General features: G+C 41.7%; 1 protein-coding gene across 1 annotated transcript in view; it reads left to right on the forward strand.

Moving 5' to 3' along the window:
* The window catches only part of RIOK1 (RIO kinase 1), a 52,655-nt gene that overhangs the window by 10,929 nt on the left and 20,836 nt on the right, over nucleotides 1–20,890 (forward strand). The window contains exons 4-12 of the mRNA XM_068236856.1: nucleotides 1,062–1,131; nucleotides 1,373–1,415; nucleotides 7,260–7,352; nucleotides 10,645–10,757; nucleotides 10,991–11,071; nucleotides 14,609–14,695; nucleotides 16,368–16,505; nucleotides 18,826–18,929; nucleotides 20,103–20,209. Of these exons, the coding sequence (XP_068092957.1) occupies nucleotides 1,062–1,131; nucleotides 1,373–1,415; nucleotides 7,260–7,352; nucleotides 10,645–10,757; nucleotides 10,991–11,071; nucleotides 14,609–14,695; nucleotides 16,368–16,505; nucleotides 18,826–18,929; nucleotides 20,103–20,209 (836 nt within the window). The remainder of the gene's footprint in view (nucleotides 1–1,061; nucleotides 1,132–1,372; nucleotides 1,416–7,259; nucleotides 7,353–10,644; nucleotides 10,758–10,990; nucleotides 11,072–14,608; nucleotides 14,696–16,367; nucleotides 16,506–18,825; nucleotides 18,930–20,102; nucleotides 20,210–20,890) is intronic.

Here is a 20,890-nt window from a genome sequence, read left to right on the forward strand (position 1 = left end):
GTAAAGCTCGCCAACCCGTCGGCTCTTCTGTGTGTGCGCTAGGGGCTGCGCTCACGTCACTGGGAATGTATTCCGTCTGCGCAGGTGCAGCACGCGCCTGATGATGCGTTCGCGAGCGGCTGCATACGCAGAAGTGCCGACCCTTTGTGGGCGGGGAGCACCAGAGCTGTGGCGAGGGACCGACAAGACTTCTAGGGGCTGGAAGAAGCCCCAGGTAAGTAAAGATTGCTTTCATTTTTCACTTCGGGAGTCCTTTAACCTCCCTGGCAGTATGATTATTTCTGGATTTTAGGGTCTTTTCAGCATGTTTCAGACCCTAAAGTCAGGAAAAAATCATGTCAGAATGCCAGCTGCAGCCCTTGCACTTGCCTCCCTGAGCTCTAGTGCTGCAAATTTCCCTCCGTCATCCAGGTGGCACTGTAACTCTTGGCACGTTAGGCCTCCGAAGAAGCAAGGCCCACCCCATGTGAAACGGTCGTAAGGCCGTGCACCCACTGGCGCCCACAGTGCCTCCCACATCCAGCAACCAGCACAATAAGTACCAAATCTTGTACATGTTTTTTACGTACTTTATTTACCACTGCTGTACACCTGCTGCTTTCACATTAAACTACAGTGCCAGACATCTTTGCTGTTTCCTCCTATGTGTTTGATGCCATGTTTCCACTACTGTTTTGAGCAGTAGCTCGTGCTGGAGCTTGCCTATAAATACAGCTGGCAATCTTGCAACCGCAGTTTTTTTTCTGAGTGCCTGCCTACCTTTCTTCAAGTTTGTGGCACTGTAACTCTGTAGTGAGATCACTGACAGCGATCTCACCAGAGTGATTCAGTGCCTCCGAGGACAGGAAGGAGAATGGCTACCGACGTCTGGATCCCTCAAGGTGAGTAAAAACACCTGCAGCACGCTATACTCTGCATTGAGCTCCCGGTGGCTAGCCCATATGGCCAGGGAGGTTAAAGTAAACCTATCTCTGCTGCTCATTTGCTGACAGCGGAGTGCAATTAATTACACATTGCAGCAATTCTACATTAGAATATCAATTGTGTGGCTTGTGTTGCAGGTAAACTTAATCTTTCAGACTCTGTTATGAATAAAGTCACTGAAAAGTCAAGGCAAAAGGAAGCTGATAAGTGAGTATAACACTTCATTTTTTTTTTCCTTCTTGACCAAAACGTTTTGTGATAAGTTTGATGTAAACTCATCTATTGGCATTCTAAACTAATGTAATATTTATCTGATGATTACAAGTATTGTGGTACCCATGTTTTTAAACTCAAGAAAACTTCTACAGCCATTGGACTGCTCTGAGATAGATATATGGAGCATTTTAAATGCACTCTTTAAGCAAATCTTTTACCTTTTATCTTCCAGTTATCGTGTGAAAGACAAGTCTGATAGAGCTACAGTTGAACAGGTATTAGGATGTTTTACACTTTTTCAGATTTTCTAGGCATGAGCTTTTTACATAGATTTGGACACATCAATACAGGTTTGCTCAAAAGTTTACATACTCTGGCAGAATTCATGATTTCTTCCATTTTTCATAGAATATAAATAACACAAACGTTTTTCACTCCTGATTAGTGGTTGGCTGAAGCCATTTATTGTCAAACAATTGTCAACTCTTTTTAAAGCAGACCTGAACTCAGAACTTCCTCTCTGCTCTAAAATATAAGTAACAGCATAATAACCTTTTAAAGAGAAAACATTTTTCTTATAGCTTACAGAGCTCCTGAAATAAATATGAAGTGTGTCTACTTCCTGCTTTTATGGAAGCAGACTAAGGGTTAACATCCTTTGTTTACATATTAGCAGTGACTGCCAAATTTCTGTGGTAACAGCTGAGAGATGAAATTACACTTGTGATTATTTACAGATGAGGGGGAATTAGAACAGAATCTTCTATCTAAAAACACACAGTGCATTTCTCTCTGTTTTCCTTGTGTCCTGTGCAAGAGTTCAAGTTCATTTTAAAGTATAATCGCTACACAAACTACCCAAATGACCATGATCAAAAGTTTACATACCCTGGTGACCTGGCCTGATAATATGCACACAACTTGACTCAAACGTGGTTTAATGGCCATTAAAGGTAACTATCTTCACCTGTGATCTGTTTGCTTGTAATTAGTGGGGGTGTAGAAAATTTCAATGAGTTTCAGGACTCCTGACAGGCGTACGAGAGATATCAGCGTGGGAGACTTGGGCGCAGGATCCAGCCGGTATATGGCTGATCCTGCTCCCGCACAAGTTCCCGGCCGTATTAAATACTATTCCCCCTCCAGGCCGCCCGCCATGGATGGTGGGGAATGAAATAATTTGGCTTCCAGCAATTGCTGGAAGCCGAATTATTGTGTTTTAAAAGTAACTTCAGCTCCGTCTTCTGACGGTGCCGAAGTTACTCTGTGTGCACTGCTGTAGCCGCAATTCCTATTACGGCCTATGGTGGCGCCGGCTGCCCCCAAATCTCCAGCGCTGGATTCAGCGTGTGCGCCTCACAGACCCTTCAATCTTTCACCCAATGCTGCACTGTTTTTTGGATTCTAAGTCATGGCGAAAGCAAAAGAAATGTCAAAGGATCTGCGGGGAAAAAAGGTAGTTGAATTATATAAAACAGGAAAGGGATACAGTAAATGTCTTGTTTAAGTAGGGGACCGATGTATGGGTATATAGCAGAGATGGTTAGGACATTAGTGAAAGAGGGAAGACCAGTGTGAGCAGGTGTGACCGTGTTGGAGGATGCGAGTCAAATGAGAGGTGAAAAGGAGTTCCAGAGTGAGGATAGCTCTAGAAAAGTCCTGGAGTCGCACATGTAGCTACACCTGCTTCAGAAGAAACCATGTACAAGCCTTTTATTTAAAAGGAATTCTGGGCAAAATGTAATTGGAGGTGGGAGGATGACCTGAAGAACAAGGCGCTTGGGGGTTGCCAAAGATCTGATATGCCAGAGCATAGGGCGGCGTCAGTGGGCTCCCATATTACATGCCAGATTTCCACCTCCTGTAGAGGCTTCCCACACTGTCCACCATCGCCGAGCACGGACCCCCCCAAAAATCTTACAAGCTCCTGTCGGATTTCACGATCGCGACCACGCTCCTCTTCAAGCACGAGCGTGCCTGCGCATTAAGCTGGAGCCACTCGTGCACAAGCGCGGCTTCCTGCTATTACACAGGCACGGCCGTGCTTGTGCATGAAGAAGGTCCCTAGCAGTGCCAGAGGATGGTGTGGAAGGCTCTGGGGGATCCAGAGGCTTCCCTCTCCTTAGGTAAGTATTTAACTTTTGACCCCAATTTCACCTCAGGTTCTCTTTATAATAAACTGCAAGGAATTAAGAACATAAGTTGTTTAAAGAGTAACTGTTAGGCATGAAATCCAAAATGAATTCTGTATTTTCCTCTGTTAGTTTGAAAGGGTGCTGACAAGGCAATTCTAAAGTTAAAAATCAACCTTACTTTTTTGTCAGGTCAATATTGATCCTCTTGTCCCCCAGCTCCTAAATCGTACATCAGCCACAAAAGAGACATAGTGGGATGTGGGTGTCGCAAGCACCCTCTAGTGAAAAAATATACAGGAGACAAAAGTGGGCACCCAATGGTGTAGTATGTCAAAATAAGTTTGAAAATAATAGAAAGTAAGACACTACTCACAAAGGTGGATTGCAGGGGCGCAACCGACCACAGGAAGCAGGTGGAGACAACAAACCCGACTCCTCGTGGTGGTCACTAGGGACCTGGATGCAGTCGCTCTCCTTGGTAAAAGAAAGGGGACAGGTGACCACCATGGTAGAAGCCACGTGTGGTCTGTCTCCACCCTTCAAACTGGTGAGGTAAGGGGTTAAGATTGCACAATTAGAATATCAGAGGCGCCGTGGTGTAGTATAAAAGCATCTAAAAGCAGTTTAAAACGAATAATACATTTGAGGTAGCTTACCTCAATGACGAAAAAATCTTTGTATTAACAAAGGTTTTTATTAGTAGCACAGGCAACGTGTTTCGCGGGTCAAAGCCCGCTTCCTCAGGCCAATAACAGTGCCAAACTAATTGAAAGATTTGGCAAAGGGAGCCTCAGCCGCAAAAGAGACGTTGCAGTGCATGCTGGGTGTTTTTTTTTCTCTCTATTTTGTTCCTCCCCTTCATTACTTATTCCTCCCTAATCCACTAATGCAGCCTGATTGGCTGCTTCCTCTATCCCCCCGTTTACCCCTCCCACACCTCTGTTCCTTTCTGAATGACCGCTGTCTTCTTCACTGTTTGGCGCAGGGAGGGGTGGCCAGCACCTGTCCCGTCACTGTCCTCGGCACCCCTCCTGAATTGGCCACCGTCTGCCCCTTCTATCACTGAAGGACAAAGCGCGGGTGGGGTGGGGGGGTGTTCGGGCAGGAGTAAGGGAGGAAATGACATCAGGTTTGGCTTTATCTTTGTGGGAGCCAAGATGGCCCCTGCCAAGAACACAATTTTCTTTATTTTCCTATACAAAACTCACTGAAATCAAGATGTGGACAGTGCAATACATCTGTTATGTAAGTAGAGCAAGTAATTATCTACTTAAAGAGACACTGAAGCGAAAAAAAATTTGATATTATGATTTGTATGTGTAGCACAGCTAAGAAATAAAACATTAAGATCAGATACATCAGTGTAATTGTTTCCAGTACAGGAAGAGTTAAGAAACTCCAGTTGTTCTCTATGCAAAAAGGCCATTAATCTCTACGACTTTCAAAGTCGTGGAGAGGGCTGTCTTCTGACTTTTATTATCTCAACTGTAAGTGAACAGTTTTCTTTTTATCTGCTAGAGGAGAGGTCATTAGTTCACAGACTGCTCTGAAAGAATCATTTTGAATGCAGAGTGTTGTGTAATCTGCACATATTAGAGAATGATGCAATGTTAGAAAACACACTATATACCTGAAAATAAAAATATGAGAATATTTTCTTTGCTGCGAATCTTCTAGTAATTATTCATAGTACACAACCAATTCATTATATCATTTTTTTTTTTTTCCGCTTCAGTGTCTCTTTAACCTCCTTGGCGGTATGAAAAATACCGCCAGGAGGGAGCGCAGCAGTTTTTTTTTAAATTTTTTTTTTTTTTATCATGTAGCGAGCCGAGGGCTCGCTACATGATAGCCGCTGCTGAGCGGCATCCCCCCGCCCGCTTCGATCGCCTTCGGCGATCTCCGATCAGGAAATCCCGTTCATAGAACGGGATTTCCTGGAGGGCTTCCCCCGTCGCCATGGCGACGGGGCGGGATGACGTCACCGACGTCACTGACGTCGGGACGTCATTGGGAGTCCCGGGCCACCCCTCGGCGCTGCCTGGCACTGATTGGCCAGGCAGCGCTGGGGTCTGGAGGGGGGGGGGGCCCGCGCCGCAGCAGATAGCGGCGATCGGGCAGGGGCCGGCGGCGATCAGAGTGCTGGCGCAGCTAGCAAAGTGCTAGCTGCGTCCAGCAAAGCAAAAATTATGAAAATCGGCCCAGCAGGGCCTGAGCGGCACCCTCCGGCGGCTTACCCCGTGTCACACACGGGGTTACCGCCAAGGAGGTTAAGTGTGTTTATTTTTCCCTGACATAGTATGCCTGACAGCTCTTCTTTAATATTTTGACATGTTGCTTGATCATGAAGTGAGATATTGTTTGCATTATTATTATTATTGATTTATAAAGCGCCAACATAGTCCGTGGCGCTGTACAAAGTAATAAACAAACATGGGGTACATAATACAGACAATGGTGTACACTAATATACAAGATACATAATTAGTGACAAAATGCAAAAAATGATACAGCATACAAAATACAGAAGTGGTAATGACAGTGATAAAAAATAACATGAGGTTATAATATGATGAATAAAATGTATAATGATTTCGAAGACACAAAAGGGGGAGAGAGTCCTGCCCTTGCGAGCTTACAATCTAAAGGGAATGGGGGGGGGGGGGGGGAACAAGAGGAGGGGTAGTATACGATAAAATATATAAAGGCAGTGTGTTTTAGGATACCTAGTAGGAATGCAATTTGGTCTTAGGACAAAGGGAAGTGGCTTAAAGGGGAACTTCAGCCTAAACAAACATACTGTCATTAAGTTACATTAGTTATGTTAATTAGAATTGATAGATAATCTCTTACCCACCCTGTTTTAAAAGAACAGGCAAATTTTTGTGATTCATGGAGGCTGTCATCTTTGTCATGGGGGCAGCCATCTTTTTGGTTGAAAGGAGGTGACAGGGAGCAGGAGACACAGTTCCAACTATCCTGTGTCCTGATCGCCCCTCCCAGCTGCACACGCTAGGCTTCAAATGTCAAATTCAAAATGTAAAAAAAAATAATTGCACCAAAACAGCAGAACAAGAACAACAACATCAGAAATCCCATCATGCTTTGCACAGCATCAGGGGAAAAATGCCTGGGCAGTTTTCTTCTGTGCAGCTAAAAATGAGGCTTGTAGAGAAACAAAGTTCTGATGCTGTGAAACTGTTAAAGAAACACCAAGCCTTTTCAGTGCTGCTGAGTCGATTTTTTTAGTCCGGAGGTTCACTTTAAGGTAGCACATATGCTTGTCGGAACAAATGAGTTTTTAGAGAGCGTTTAAAAGTAACAAAGGTTGGCGAGTGACGGATGTGTTGTGGGAAGGGATTCCAGAGAAGGGGTGAAGCGCGTGCAAAATCTTGTAAGCGTGAATGTGAGGAGGTTATTCTAGAGGAGGACAACAGAAGATCGTGTGCAGATCTGAGATTGTGATTGGGTTTGTATCTGGAAATTAGTGAGGATATGTACCGGGGAGAGAGATTGTGGAGAGCTTTGTAGATTAGGGTTAGGAGTTTGAACTGGATCCTCTGGTTAATTGGCAGCCAGTGAAGAGCTTGACAGAGAGGGTCAGCAGAGGAAGATCGAGAAGAAAGATGAATGAGACGAGCAACTGAGTTCAGTACCGACTGGAGCGGGGCCCTGTTTGTTAGAAAGTAGTCTACAAAGTAGTACATTGCAGTAGTACAGACGAGAAATTATAAGAGCATGTATTAACATTTTGGTTGTGTCTTGAGTGAGAAAAGGACGGATGCGAGATGTATTTTTGAGTTGGAGATGGCAGGAGCTGGTTATGGAGTTAAGATGAGGAATAAAAGAGAGAAGAGTCAAATATTACCCCCAAGCACCGTGCTTTGGGAACTGAAGTTATGGGAGTGTTATTAACATTTATAGTTACTTCAGGCAGAGAGGTGGCCAGAGAAATTGACCTGATATTTTGATCATCTATTACAGGTGCTAGATCCAAGAACGAGGATGATTCTGTTCAAGCTGCTTACGAGAGGGGTGATATCAGAAATCGATGGCTGTATTAGCACAGGTAAAGAAGTAAGTATGCCACAACATGGGCAGGTTTTCCCCCATTTACTTTATTTTAAAGTGGATCCGAGATAAACTTTTACACATTTCGTAATTATGCCTCTTACATACTGTATATTTTATAGGGCATACCTCAAGCGAAATACTTTTTTGTTGTTGTTGTTTTAATGCCCTAATTCCCTGTAAGCTAAACTAGTCACGCCCACACCTCCACCAGCACCTAGGCATAGGAGCTCAGTCTGGGGAGAGTGGAGGCTTTTTCCAAAGGAGAAGGCGGAGGCATCACAAGCCCAGAGCTGCTGATCTTTCAGAGAAGAGTGTAATTTTCAGAGGCTGAGGGGTGGAGATACAGAGCAGCTTGGCTGTGTAATGATAAGCAGAATATGGCTGCTCTCATTTGATCACAGGAAGAAATAATCATTCTGTTGAAGCTGTTTGCAGCTAAATTTACTGTGTTAACCATCTAAACTTTAGATAAGATATATAGACAAGTTACTTGCTATAGTTTGTTTTTCATCTCTGATCTGCTTTAAAGCAAAGAAGATTAAGTGGGAGGCTGTCTTATATGTTCTGTCTTCATCTTATCATGTATGATTTGCAGTGGGTGGATTTGACAGTATTGCTAACTCAAGCGGTATTTGGTGCAATATATTTGATCCATAGTGCAAACGGTTAAAATATTTGAATGTTAAAAATCTGTAGTAATTTTCCTGCATCACTGTTGAAAACTGTTATTGATTTTTTTTTCAATAACATCACCGGTCAATCTGATGGAAAATTGTACCATGTAGATGAGGGTTTAGAGAGTCTCTAGTCCTGGTTTCCGCATTGCTGGCTGTATACAGTGTCAGGTGTATTTTAATAGTCTTTCAATTATTGACTATAAGGACCAGTTCACAAGTTTGGGCCTGCTGCGATGATTCCAGAGCAACGTATATGCCATTTTGACCGATCACTAACGGAATGAATTAAAAACGGATACTTTTTTCCACAGATCAGTTTTTCGTCCATGCAGTGTAAACCAGGCCTAAGGGCTCTTTCACACTTGCGGCGATTTTGAGCGTTAACGCAAACGGCTAACGTTTACGTTAACCAAGGTAAGATGAAAGTCCATAGACTTTCATTTTACCTTTCACACCCGACGCTGCGTTTTGATGCGTTGCGGTTCCGACGCACCCGGGCACAGTTTTTTGTCCAACGCACCCGCGAGCCGGCGTTTTCCATCGTAATTAATTACCAGCTACCGCCGCTGATTGCGTCGCACCGCAGATACCCGACGACACGCCGCAGGCAGACAAAGCGTGCAGGAGAACGGCTCCTGCACACGTTGGCTGATGTGAAAGAGCCCTAAGACAGGGAATTAGTATACAGCAGCTAGATATTAGATTAACCACTTCACCTCCAAGGGGTTTTCCCCTTAAAGTGGATGCGAGATGAACTTTTACTCATTGCATAATTGTGTTCCTTTCCTATTGTTTATAGGGCATTCCTCAAGCCAAATGCTTTTTTTTGTTTTTGTTTTAATACTCTAATTACCTATAAACTAAACAAGCCTCACCCACAGCCTTTCAGAGAGCCTTGGCACTGTAGCAATGGCTTATTGGAGATCAGTCTTGGCAGGAAGAGGGGGAGGTATTGTTAGCCAGAGATTTCAGAGGCAGAGGGGAGGAGGGGGGATTAGGCTGAGTGCTGAAGATGCAGATAAGCTTTTGCCTGTGTGTAATGTTTACAAACAACATGGCTGCTGTCATTGTATCACAGGATAGCAGTAGAACAGAGGCGCCAGCAGGATAAAAGTAGATAAAAACTTTAAAATTTGCTGGGAGGAAGCGGTGGACTTACCTCCATAAAGCAGACACGAAAGACTGTCTGAATAGTAGCAATCACATTTATTAACTACTACCCCAAAACAGTGCAACGCGTTTCGCAGGCCCAGCCCGCTTCATCAGGCAATAAACATGGGGACAAGACAGAATTTCAGCAATAGCAGGTGTAGCGCCTCAGTCACAGGAAGAAATAATCATATTTTATTGACGCTGTCTGCAGCTAGATTTTCTGTGTAAACTATCTAAACTTTAGATAAGATATATAGACAAGTTACTTGTTATAGTTAGTTTTTCATCTCGGATCCGATTTAAAAACCAGAGCAATTTTCACCTGTCAGCGCTCCTTCCGTTCATTTAACTATAACTTTATTACTACTTATCATAACGAAACCTTCTATATCTTGTTTTTTTCGCCACCAATTAGGCTTACTTTGGTTGGTACTTTTTGCTAAGAATTTTTATTCTTCCTGCATTTTAAGGGGAATAATAAACAATCGGAAAAAAAATCATTATTTCTTAGTTTTCGGCCATTATAGTGTTAAAATAAACTGTTCTGTGGATAACACCCACACATTTTATTTGCCCATTTGTCTTGGTTATTGCAACATTTAAAATTTTTCCCTAGTACAATGTATGGCACCAATATTTTCTTTGGAAATAAAGGTGCATTTTTTTCAGTTTTGCGTCTGTCACTAATTACATACCCATAATTTTAAAAATAACAGTAATATACCCTTTTGACATATTAAAAACAGTTCAGTCGCTAAGGTAACTATGTATAGTTTTTTTCCAATTTTTTTGGGAGAGTGTGGGAGGGAAGGAGTTAATTTTAAATGTAAGTGTGGGTCTTTTTATTGAGGTGTAATTTCACTATTTAGCCACAAGATGTCCTCACGCATTATTTCCTATTAGCATACTATATGTATGGGAATAGGAAGTAATGCGTGGCTGTAACTTCGGAAGTTACAATGAACACAGGGATCTCATTGATGATGGCAATCATTGACATGGGGACTTAGATTAATGGATGGGAACTGCCCTCTAATAATCGGCGGCGAGAGCGAGCGTGGGATCGAGTGGTAGTTCACGGCGGCAAGGGATGAGTATCTATGTCCCTGCAAGGTAAAGTGGTGTATTGCAGGGACGTAGATACTCGTCCCGGGGAAGGGGAAGTGGTTAAGTTAGCTTGGTTATTTACATATCAGTCCCATCAAACAATTTGATATTTTGATATGCCTGGTTCAAAATTATTTATTTTTTAAATAAAACCATAGCTGTTTATTGCAGTATGACTGGTATGTTTCTCATAATGCTTTTAACAAAAGTGATTCATCTCTGGGTGGAGGAATTGTTTGGCATCCCACTGGATGAACAGCTGGAGTTGGACAGTGAGGATGAACTTGATACAGTATGTGTCTTTTTCAACCTGTGTAATATCTGCATTATTTCTTATAAAGGGTTTCTCTCTTTTTTAGGCTAATGTGTACCATGCCAGTACTTCAGATGGGCAGAGTAGAGCAATAAAAATTTACAAAACTTCAATCTTAATGTTTAAGGACCGGGATAAATATGTGAGTGGAGAATTCAGGTGAGAACATTTGATGTTTGCCAAACACTGTATCCCCCTCCCCCCATCCCTCCTGCCGTAGTCCTGAATAAAGAAAAAGTTGCATATATGAGCAAGAGGCACATTACAAATATGTTTGCTGTAATAAATTTCTATGACCCTAGCAAATCAGTAGATCTGGGAGGGCCCTTAGCCCTCTTGTATGCATCAAAATCACTTTTCAATTTTTTTTATTTTTTTATTTTTTTTTACAGATTTAGACATGGATATTGCAAAGGAAACCCACGAAAAATGGTGAAAACTTGGGCAGAAAAGGAAATGAGAAATTTAATAAGGTGATTTAATATGAACTGTCATTAGAGGCACTATAGTGAATTGGCTCATTTTTAATTAACAGGAACCATGAAACAGCTATGCGGTAGGAAAAAAAAAAAGCAGAGCCATCACAATAATCCACTTATTTAGTGGGCATCCGGTTGCATGTGATAGTTAGCGACGGAGATGCTGATCAGCTCATTCACTGTAGAAGGGGAGTGGAGGACAACCTATGCAACAGCAGTTTTTGAAATTAATTTTTCTCCCTTCAAAGATGTGGTAGGAACGGTTTTACACTCCTAACTTCTAGAGCTCCCTTGTGCCGCTGTTGTAGTGATTCTGCCTAGCTGCACTGCTTTTACTAGCAAGCAGTGTAGCTTCTGAGTCTTCTGCCACTTGAGCAGGCTCTTTTGTGAACACCTCTTTGCTTCCATCACCCCCACTCGAGTTTACTGCGCATGAAAATATAACGGATATGCGCAGTACACACGTGCACTAAGGAGTGTCCAAAAGAGCCTGCTCAAATGCCGGAGGCCTCAAAAGCTATGATGCTTGCTAGTAAGGGGTACTAGCAAGCATCATAGCTTTTTTTGTAGAGAGGGGAAAAAAAAGTGTGTGTGTGTGTGTGTGTGTGTGTGTGTGTGTGTGTGTGTGTGTGTGTGTGTGTGTGTGTGTGTGTGTGTGTGTGTGTATAATGTATGTGTATATATGTGTATATGTATATAGATATAGATGTGTGTGTGTGTGTGTGTATATTATTATTATTATCACATTTTCAGTGTTTGCCCATTTGCAAAATCTTTCCTCGCACCGATTTACATTCTGAAATTTACAACAGGTGGCAGCATATTTAGTATTATGTACGCCATATTTGTTACTTACTTTGTACAGCACCAAGGTATATGTAGGCGCTTTATAAATCAATAATAAATACTGGCAGGTGATCTCTGTGCATAGAACTCTCAGTAAATGAACATTCCGCAGAGAGAGATACGGCTTGCTTGGCAGTTGGAAAGAGCCGTTCTTGCCCACAATGCAACAAGGTTACACAGTAAACTGCCAGGACCATGGTCCTGAGATCACACTGTGGGAGGGGTTTCACTCCAATACCAGCCACACAGATCCCCCCCCCCCTCCCCCCAATGATCAATCTAGGAAAGGTAAAGATTTCTTATTCGGAAAGGAGATATCTGCTGCTGATTGGGATGAAGTTCAATCCTAGATCAAAGTTCCTCTTTAATTAAAAATGAGCTAATCCACTATAGTGCTCCTTTAAAACTCTGTAGTGAAAAAAAAAACTCCCCTGGGGGTTACTCACCTCGGTAGGGGGAAGCCTCTGGATCCTATCGAGGCTACCCCCGTCCTCCTGTGTCCCACGGCGGGTCTCGCTGCAGCCCACGGAACGCACAGCTGACAATGTCAGGCTGTGCAATATTTGCCATTTCTGGCTCCAGCGGGAAATGGGCGGAAATAGCCGATCTCTGTCAGGTCCGCTCTTGTATTTCCACCTATCTCCGAGCGGAGAGCCGATACTGCACCTGCACTGGAGCCGGGAAGGTAAATATTTACATCCCCGCCATTCAGAGAGCTAATTTTATTCATTTTGTATCCTTTTATATTTCATTACACATGGAACAAGTGAAAAATCTATAACTTAATAACTTGACTCTAAAAAAAGTCCTGGTCTTCTGAATGCACTTTCTTTATCACAATTTAATATAATTTCCTTGTAAGCTAATTTCCCAGATTCAAATCACTATAAAGACCACTTAACCCTTTTCAATACTATGTCTGACATTGGTCTTTTACAGAAGAGCATAGGTCTAATATACATAGTCAAACATAGGAAAAATGGCTGCCGCTTGGTGGTGCTATTGCCAGATAAAATCCCGACATTTTAATTGCCACTGGCCCCATCTTTCACCACTGCTCCACGTAGTTTAAATATTTTGTGGGTGACTTTGGACTGATCACTAGGGGCGCCTTTGTCACATCTAATTCAACACGGCGTTGCTTTATGTGGATGAAAATGTCAAAGTCAACATATACATTGATCAACATAAAAATTATATGATTTCTGAAATAGCAGAGCGCTCAACAAAACTATAGATTCAAACCACCTATCCCCCACTAAGCATATGCCACACTTTCAAAATAAACAATAGATTTTTTGTCCATTCATTGAGAGTGACACAAATAGTTTATATAGTTCCAGATAATCTATATCTCCTACAGATCTTCATGGGCTTCTCACAGCATTCAAACAGTAACCATATATGCTCACTAGAACAATTGGCCGACCAATCTACATCAGCAATCGCGTTTTGGCCTTGCCAGTTCTCCTCTCCTGTATTTGCCAATTGAAGCTCCTCAAATAGCCATGTACATTTAGGAAGAAAAGACACAGCAATAGTGTGATACCGCCTGGTAATGTAACAATAAACGCCACCAGTGCTCCCAGTTTGCTACAGTATCACTCAGCGTGCCTCCACCAGATAAGCACTCAAGAGCTGGTGAGACGCTGAATATCCTCGAGGGGAAAGGTTTTTTTTTTTTTTTTTTTTGTATGTGCATGTTATATGGAACTTTTGTAAGCGCACTACTACTTTATACCTATTATTAATAAACGGAGTCACGCTATGTTAAGCCTTGTTTGAGTCATAGGACCATTATTACTGGAGAGCGGAGGTGATTATAAAACGCTGAACTGCTGGTCTGTGAAGGGTCGGCGCCCATATCTGGTGAGAGGCTTGAGTGGTTATCTGGTGGAGGCACGCTGGGTGATACTGTAGCAAGCTGGAAGCACTAGTGGCGATTATTATATTGTTACATTACCAGGCGGTATCACACAATTGCTGTGTCTTTTCTTCCTCCATGTACATGGCTGTTTGAGAAGCTTCAACTGGCAAATACAGGGGAAGGCGATAACTGGAAAGGCCAAAAAACGCGATTGCTGATCTAGATTGGTCGACCAATTGTTCTGGTGAGCATATATGGTTACTGTTTGAATGCTGTGAGAAGCCCATGAAGATCTGTAGGAGATATAGATTATCTGGAACTATATGGACTATTTGTGTCACTCTCAGTGAATAGACAAATCTATTGTTTGAAAGTGTGGCATATGCTTACTGGGGGATAGGTGGTTTGAATCTATAGTTTTGTTGAGCGCTCTGCTATTTCAGAAATCAATTTTCACTCAGTGTGGCACACACGTTTGTAGAAGAGAGCGATCCAATAATAACTTTGATGTAAATCTTGGGACAGGTTGAAGGTTGAGGAGCGCACGGATTACTCTATATATAAAAATTATGACTTCCAACGAAATGCAGTTCTGCTGGTCTAGTGGGTCAGCCATTTTAGAGAATCCTCAAAGAATCAGAATGTACCATGTTTTGGCAAGAATACAATTGAAAATATGTAAGTTAAACAAATCTTGCTGTCTCTGTAATTTACAACAAAAGTAGAGGAAAGCCTTGTTAGTTTTCTTTTCTCTTTACTAGAATAAAACCTTTATATTGTAATGATTTCATAAATCACAATTATGTGTTTTTGTTAAGGCTAAACACTGCAGGAATTCCTTGCCCAGAACCAATTTTGCTGAAAAGCCATGTTCTTGTGATGGGATTTATTGGACGAAATGCAACGTGAGTAACCGTTAAAGGAAAAAAAATGCAAAATTCTAGTTGATGATCCAAATAAATATAACATTTTCTAAACTAAAACAAAGATGTGCACTACACAGTGTATGCTTAACCACTTCTGGCCCCTAAGGACTTCTATCGTGAAAAACGTAAAAATATTAACTACATGTAAATGCATACAAATAAGAAGTATGTTTCTTCCAGCGTAAAATGAGCTTTTCACCTTTGTTGCTGTCACCCACAGTAGTTAGTATAAAGCTGATGGAACTGACATGTTTTGGGCTAGTCTATCTCTTCATGAGGGATTCTCAGCATTACTTTTATTCTTTACAAAAGCACTCTCTGGAAAGAATCTATACAAAGATGCCGGCCGACTCCCCTAGCTGCTTGCACACTATTCTGGCAATTGGACTGAGCAACTGTTGTTCACAAAGTATTTTTGAAAATAAAGATAACTTTGAGAATCCCCATGAGGAGATGGGCTACTCCAAAACCTGTCAGTTTTGTCAGATTTCTATTACCTGCTATAAGTGACATCAACATAGGAGAAATACATTTTTAGCACATTTTACTCAGGAAGAAACTTACTTTTTGTTTTCATGTGCATTAAATGTTAAGATTTTTCCCAGTCGTGGTCCTTTAAGGATCAAAGACTTTTGTTTTCCCTCCATAACGAGCAGTGATCATTGTGATTGACAGTGATCACGGGGTCATTGGCCCTTGGCCGAGATACGAAGCTCTGCTGTCAGCGTGACAGCAGAGCGAGCAGGCTGCAGCTTTGCTGGATCGTCAGAAGTGATGGGAATGGTGGGTGCGCGCGAATGCAGAAGTTGAAAACTACGCCCTGGCATTCTTAAGAGGATGTAAACCTCTGCGGCAGTCCTGAAGCATTTAAGATATTTATTTTTATTTCTTTAATGCCAAACTGTCAAAAATGAGCTTGATCAGCTTAATGAATGAGGACTTGCTGGTTGTCTATTGTCTATTTTCCTTGTTTTTGGTCTGTAGATTTTCTAATTCATGTTTTCAGTCTCCAGGAGGAGACCAACTTCCAGTGGACCCTTTTATAGGGCTGATAGGCAACTGAAACAAGAAATTACTGGTATGAACAGCAAGCACAAATGCTATTCACATAAGGCTCTGGGCTGCAGTTTTGTCTCACAGGCAAAGCTGGCCTAGGATTATGTCCACTAATCCTGTCAGTACTGTCACATGACTAGAGAAGGCCAATGGAAGAAGCTTAGTGCAGCAGAAATGGGTGGGCACAATATGAAACTTAGCCGTGTCTTACTCTGTACACATAATAAAAAAAGAAAACCAGCTAAAAGAAAACTATAATTAAATTATAGCTGATTCAGATATGTCTACTTTTGTTTAATGCAAACCTTCAATGAAATATGCATGGTAGTTGCCATACCCTTGTGAAAAAGCTAGTTTCCTGGCCATCATGCTGATCCTCTGGCTATAATAATTTCTAGGACATGAACTTGGAATAAATATGCAAAGTCATGACTTGACCCTGAAGCATGCCCATTCCGAGGCACTGGCTCAGATTGCTATAGTAAGACAACAGGCATCTCTTATTTTGAGAATCTCTGCAATGGCTGACTTTCTTGTCTGATAGACTTCTTTTAATTTTTCACTGTTTTTGTCTGTTTTTTGCCTTTATTGTTAGGCCAGCCACCTTGCTGAAGAATGCTCAGTTATCAGATTCTAAGGCTCGTGAGATTTACTTAGACATCATTCAGTACATGCGAAGGATGTACCAGGATGCCAGACTTGTGCATGCAGATCTCAGCGAATTTAATATGCTGTAAGTGGTGCCTATGAACAGGTATTTTTCCTTATTGTATTACTGTGGTACAACTAATTGCAGGGGCTGACATGGCATGAAATAAACAATGCCTTGAAGTATGACTAACACACATAACATAAAAGCTCAAATGTTAGTGAATCATACCTGAAGTGAGAGGAGTATGGAGGCTGACATGGATTTCCTTTTAAACCAGGCAGATTGCTTGGTAATCCATCTGATCCCTTGCCTTTTATTATACTTGTAGCCATAGTCCCTGAACAAGCATGCAGAGATCAGATGTTTCTGACAAGATAAACTGCATGGTTGTTTCAGGTGTGTGAGTCTGAGACACTATGGCAGCCAGCAAGACCAGCAGGACTGCTAGGCAACTGGTATTGTTTTAAAAGTAAATAAACATGGCAGCCTCCATCTCCCTCTTGCTTCAATTGTCACTTTATAAGCAAGTACTTTCAATGAATACATTTTTTTTAAGTTGACTATCAGTTTCCACCTAACGACAGCCTTCATCTTTGCCTGTGACCGTTTTATATTACGGTTTAGGTTCAAAGGATCACTATTGCGAAAATCAATACATTTTAAAAACAAATTTAGAAGTGTTTCTTCCACAGTAAAATGAGCCACTAATTACTTTTGCCTCTCACATTTCTATGCAGTTGTTTTGTTTACCCCACTGAATGAGGGCTCGTTCACACTGCGGGCGTTTTCGGCTTTTTTTTTTCGCCCGTGTGTGCTTTTTAAAAATGCCACCTGATCACGTGGACAATGAATGTCTATGAGAAGGTTCATATCAGCGCGGGTAGTGCGCTGTGCGGCTAGCAAAGCGGTGCGTGGACCAACTTCGGGGAGATTCCGCCTCAATGGAAGGTATAGAAAAAACACAAAACGCTCCCAAAATCGCTTTGTGCAGCGATTGTTTTTAAGAATGAATACATTGAATTTATTCTTTTCCAGGTCAAAGAATTCACTTCCTGACTTGCGTCAGGGAGTGAATTAAAAAAAACGCTCAGGAAACCCGCTTAGCACAAAAACGAATCGCCCTCCCAAGTGCGGGGAATTGGAAAAAAATACGTGTCAAAAACTGCCCAACGCTAATGGCCATGCGAACGGAACGCAATGTGAACAAGGCCTTAAAGAGGAAAGTCTGCACTTCAACTGCATCTGAGTTGTCCCATTTAAAATTCACTACGATAAATGTACAGAACCAAAATTAGATAAAGGTTGTCTGTCTTAATATTTATGGACCTAACTATATATAATGGCTAATTATATGCTTTCAACAACTTGGTGAATGCTTACTTGTGTAACTTATGTGCTACCTCATCTGTGGCCACTTGGATATCTGGCTGACACGTATTTGTAAGCAAGATTATAAAACCAATATTTGCTCACAGTTTTAATGCATTATGAAGCAAATTTTAAAAACTTAGGGGAACCTTATGTAATTGCATGTGCCACTTACCTTATATGGTGCCCCCTGCCTGCAGACCTATTTCCTGGCTGTGTGTGACAGATGCAAAACCTGAACTGGAGTTCCACCTGTGTGGAATTCTTCTATGAAGATTTTATTAATTCAAGTCATGTTCTTTCCCAAGGAAAAAATGTTTCGGCTAGACTTACTTATTGTGTTTATTTTCTAGAAGGTGTTTCATAATTTATGTGGGTGACTACCTCAGCTAAAAAATATTGAATGAATACCCATATATAAGGGCCGGTTCACAGCGTTAGAAAACAGTCTGTCCCAGATCGGAAGGGAACAGATCCAATGTTAACCTGTGGATCCGTTCACATTTGTCTGTTCGAACTGATCAGTTCGCACAATCCGCTGAACGAACCACAAGTTTCCTCCTGCAGCAATTTTTCCGGACCGCTGAGCCCAGCGGAATGGAAACAAATCCTGAAGCACTGCATTGGGGACAATGAGAAAACTGAACGTTTCTCACACTAGTGGGATGAGGGTCTCACACTGTGGGGATAAGGGTCTGGGGGATGTGGGGAAACTGAGTGAAAACTGATCCGATTGACCGGTAATCAGATCCGTTCTCCACTAAGTTGATGGTTTGAACAGGGCTTTATATACACAATATTTGACATTAAGATGCATATACACAATATATATTGTGTATATGTGTGTGTTTCTGATTCTGAAACTAGGAACATTACCGTAAAAGTAGGCATCCTGAATAATTTACTGCATTCTACTATATGTCACTACAGTGCCTCTTTAATGAAGATGGAAAATATTGTCCTGGGGTATAGGGTAACTGTTGTATGTTTTGGAGTTTTCAAAGCCTTTTTTTCCCATTTGCTTTCATGGTAGTTTTCACAACGGTCAGGTTTACATAATCGACGTGTCTCAGTCAGTGGAGCATGACCACCCTCATGCCTTGGAATTCCTTCGGAAGGACTGTGCTAACGTAAACGGTGAGTTATCTGCTCTTTCTTTCTTTCCCTGTACCCTCATGTAATTACCCTGTTTTGCAAACCTTTGAAACATTATACAAATTGTCAACATATGATTGCTACATGTCTGGGGGTGATATTGTTTTCTTTGCTCTGGAACTTCATTTTGTGCAGTAAGGCCCTATTCTCACTCAGGACTGCAAAATGTGTTTTCGATTTTGCATTGCTATGTTTGCTTGCGACTCTTAATCCAGTGAATGAAAATCTCAACCCGATCGCTGGGAAAATTCTGCACGAAACGCAGTTGGCAGAATTGTTGCAATGTGAGTGATCCCATTGCTGCAGCTCTTTGCTGATTGCCAGTGATCCACAAAGTGCAAAACGCCGGCTGAAAGCACCTGAATGAGGATGGGGCCTTAGAGTTGAGCCTGACTTATAAATTATGCCTACTGCATTCTCACTCACTAGGCTTCTCTAGATGGTCAACTGTCACAGGCGTTACTAATTGTGGGCTCTGGTCTTCAGTTAACTTAGAAAAATACTACACGCCACTGCGTTGGAAGCATTAATGATTGTTGCCCACAGAAGCCACTCCTTTATTCCTTTGCAAAACTGTACTGTAAAATGGCACTTGTAGGCAGGACAAATATTTCAAGAAAACTAACAGTCAGGCCCGTGAAGTTTTAAACACAACTGTGGCTGACCCCCTAAAGGTGAATATAATAAAAGATGACCTTTATTAAAATTTTGAGCACCGAGGTAATGATGGAGGTTCCTATGAGGCAAAGTTTGGGTTACTGTTATAATTTAGTGGTCCCTGTCATCAAGCTAATAAAATACAACAGTTGTTCTCAAAGAAAATCCTACATGTTTCGCCTCCTTATAGGAGGCTTTCATCAGGGGTAAAATTAAGTGTCAGGATGGAAAATGCTTGAATATATACAACTCAATCACAATATAGTAGCATAATGGCCAGAAATACAGCCAAGAGGTCTGCTGCTTCTTATAAATGGTAATGGCCCCTTCCATCTCTCAGGACTCTGTCTGCCTTCTCTCCTGGGTCCTAGAAGGCAGTGAATACACTATCTTTTGCCTAGGACTTTGCTTTCTCTAATGTACCATTTTAGTTGTATTGAAGCTGACTGAAAGTGTGTTTTTTTTTTTTTGTTTTTTTTTCATCCTCATGTTTGGCAGATTTCTTTGTGAAGTATGGCGTTGCAGTAATGACAGTACGGGAACTGTTTGAGTTTATCACAGATCCATCTATTACTGAAGATAACCTGGATGCTTATTTGGAAAAGGTAATTTTAATCATTGCAGACCTTTATGGTATTTGACATAAGTCAGATCTGTTTAGTACATGAGGTATGACATAGGAACCAGGTGTATTTTGGTAACATATCACTGGGATCTATACTGCTCCAGGTATTTGTTAACAAGAGCTATATTCTCACAGATTTGCTATTTATATCCCCTATTTTATGTATTTGTTTGCAAAATAAATAGGCATACAGATGCTTTACTGATTGCGTGGTAGCTTTAGTCTTTTCCTCTCAGTCCTTTTTTCTTCTTGCTGTAGAACTGATGTGATTGTGTTCTTATTACATTACCTGGGGAAGTGGCATGAAGGGTTGTGGAGTCAGTCGAGGAGTTGGAGCATTTTTTTAGTACCTGGAGTTGGAATTGGAGTTGGTGGTTTCATAAATGGAGGAGTCGGATGATTTCTGTACCAAATCCACATCCCTGGTAAGTATTAGACTAAGGAGTCTGAGCCATTTTGAGTACCTGGAGCTTAGTAGTTGGAGGTTTCATAACTGAGGAGTTGGAGTCGGATAATTTTTGTACCTACTCCACAGCCCTAATCTATTAACCCTTCGCACTCTTGTATGCAAATGTACAAACTCATTCACAGATTTACTCATCCAGGCACAACGGTTATCCCTACAGCTAAGTTAAAAGCCGGGGTCTTAGTTCACAGAAGA

Source organism: Hyperolius riggenbachi, chromosome 5, assembly GCF_040937935.1.
Source record: "Hyperolius riggenbachi isolate aHypRig1 chromosome 5, aHypRig1.pri, whole genome shotgun sequence".
In the NCBI taxonomy this organism is placed as follows: Eukaryota; Metazoa; Chordata; class Amphibia; order Anura; family Hyperoliidae; genus Hyperolius; species Hyperolius riggenbachi.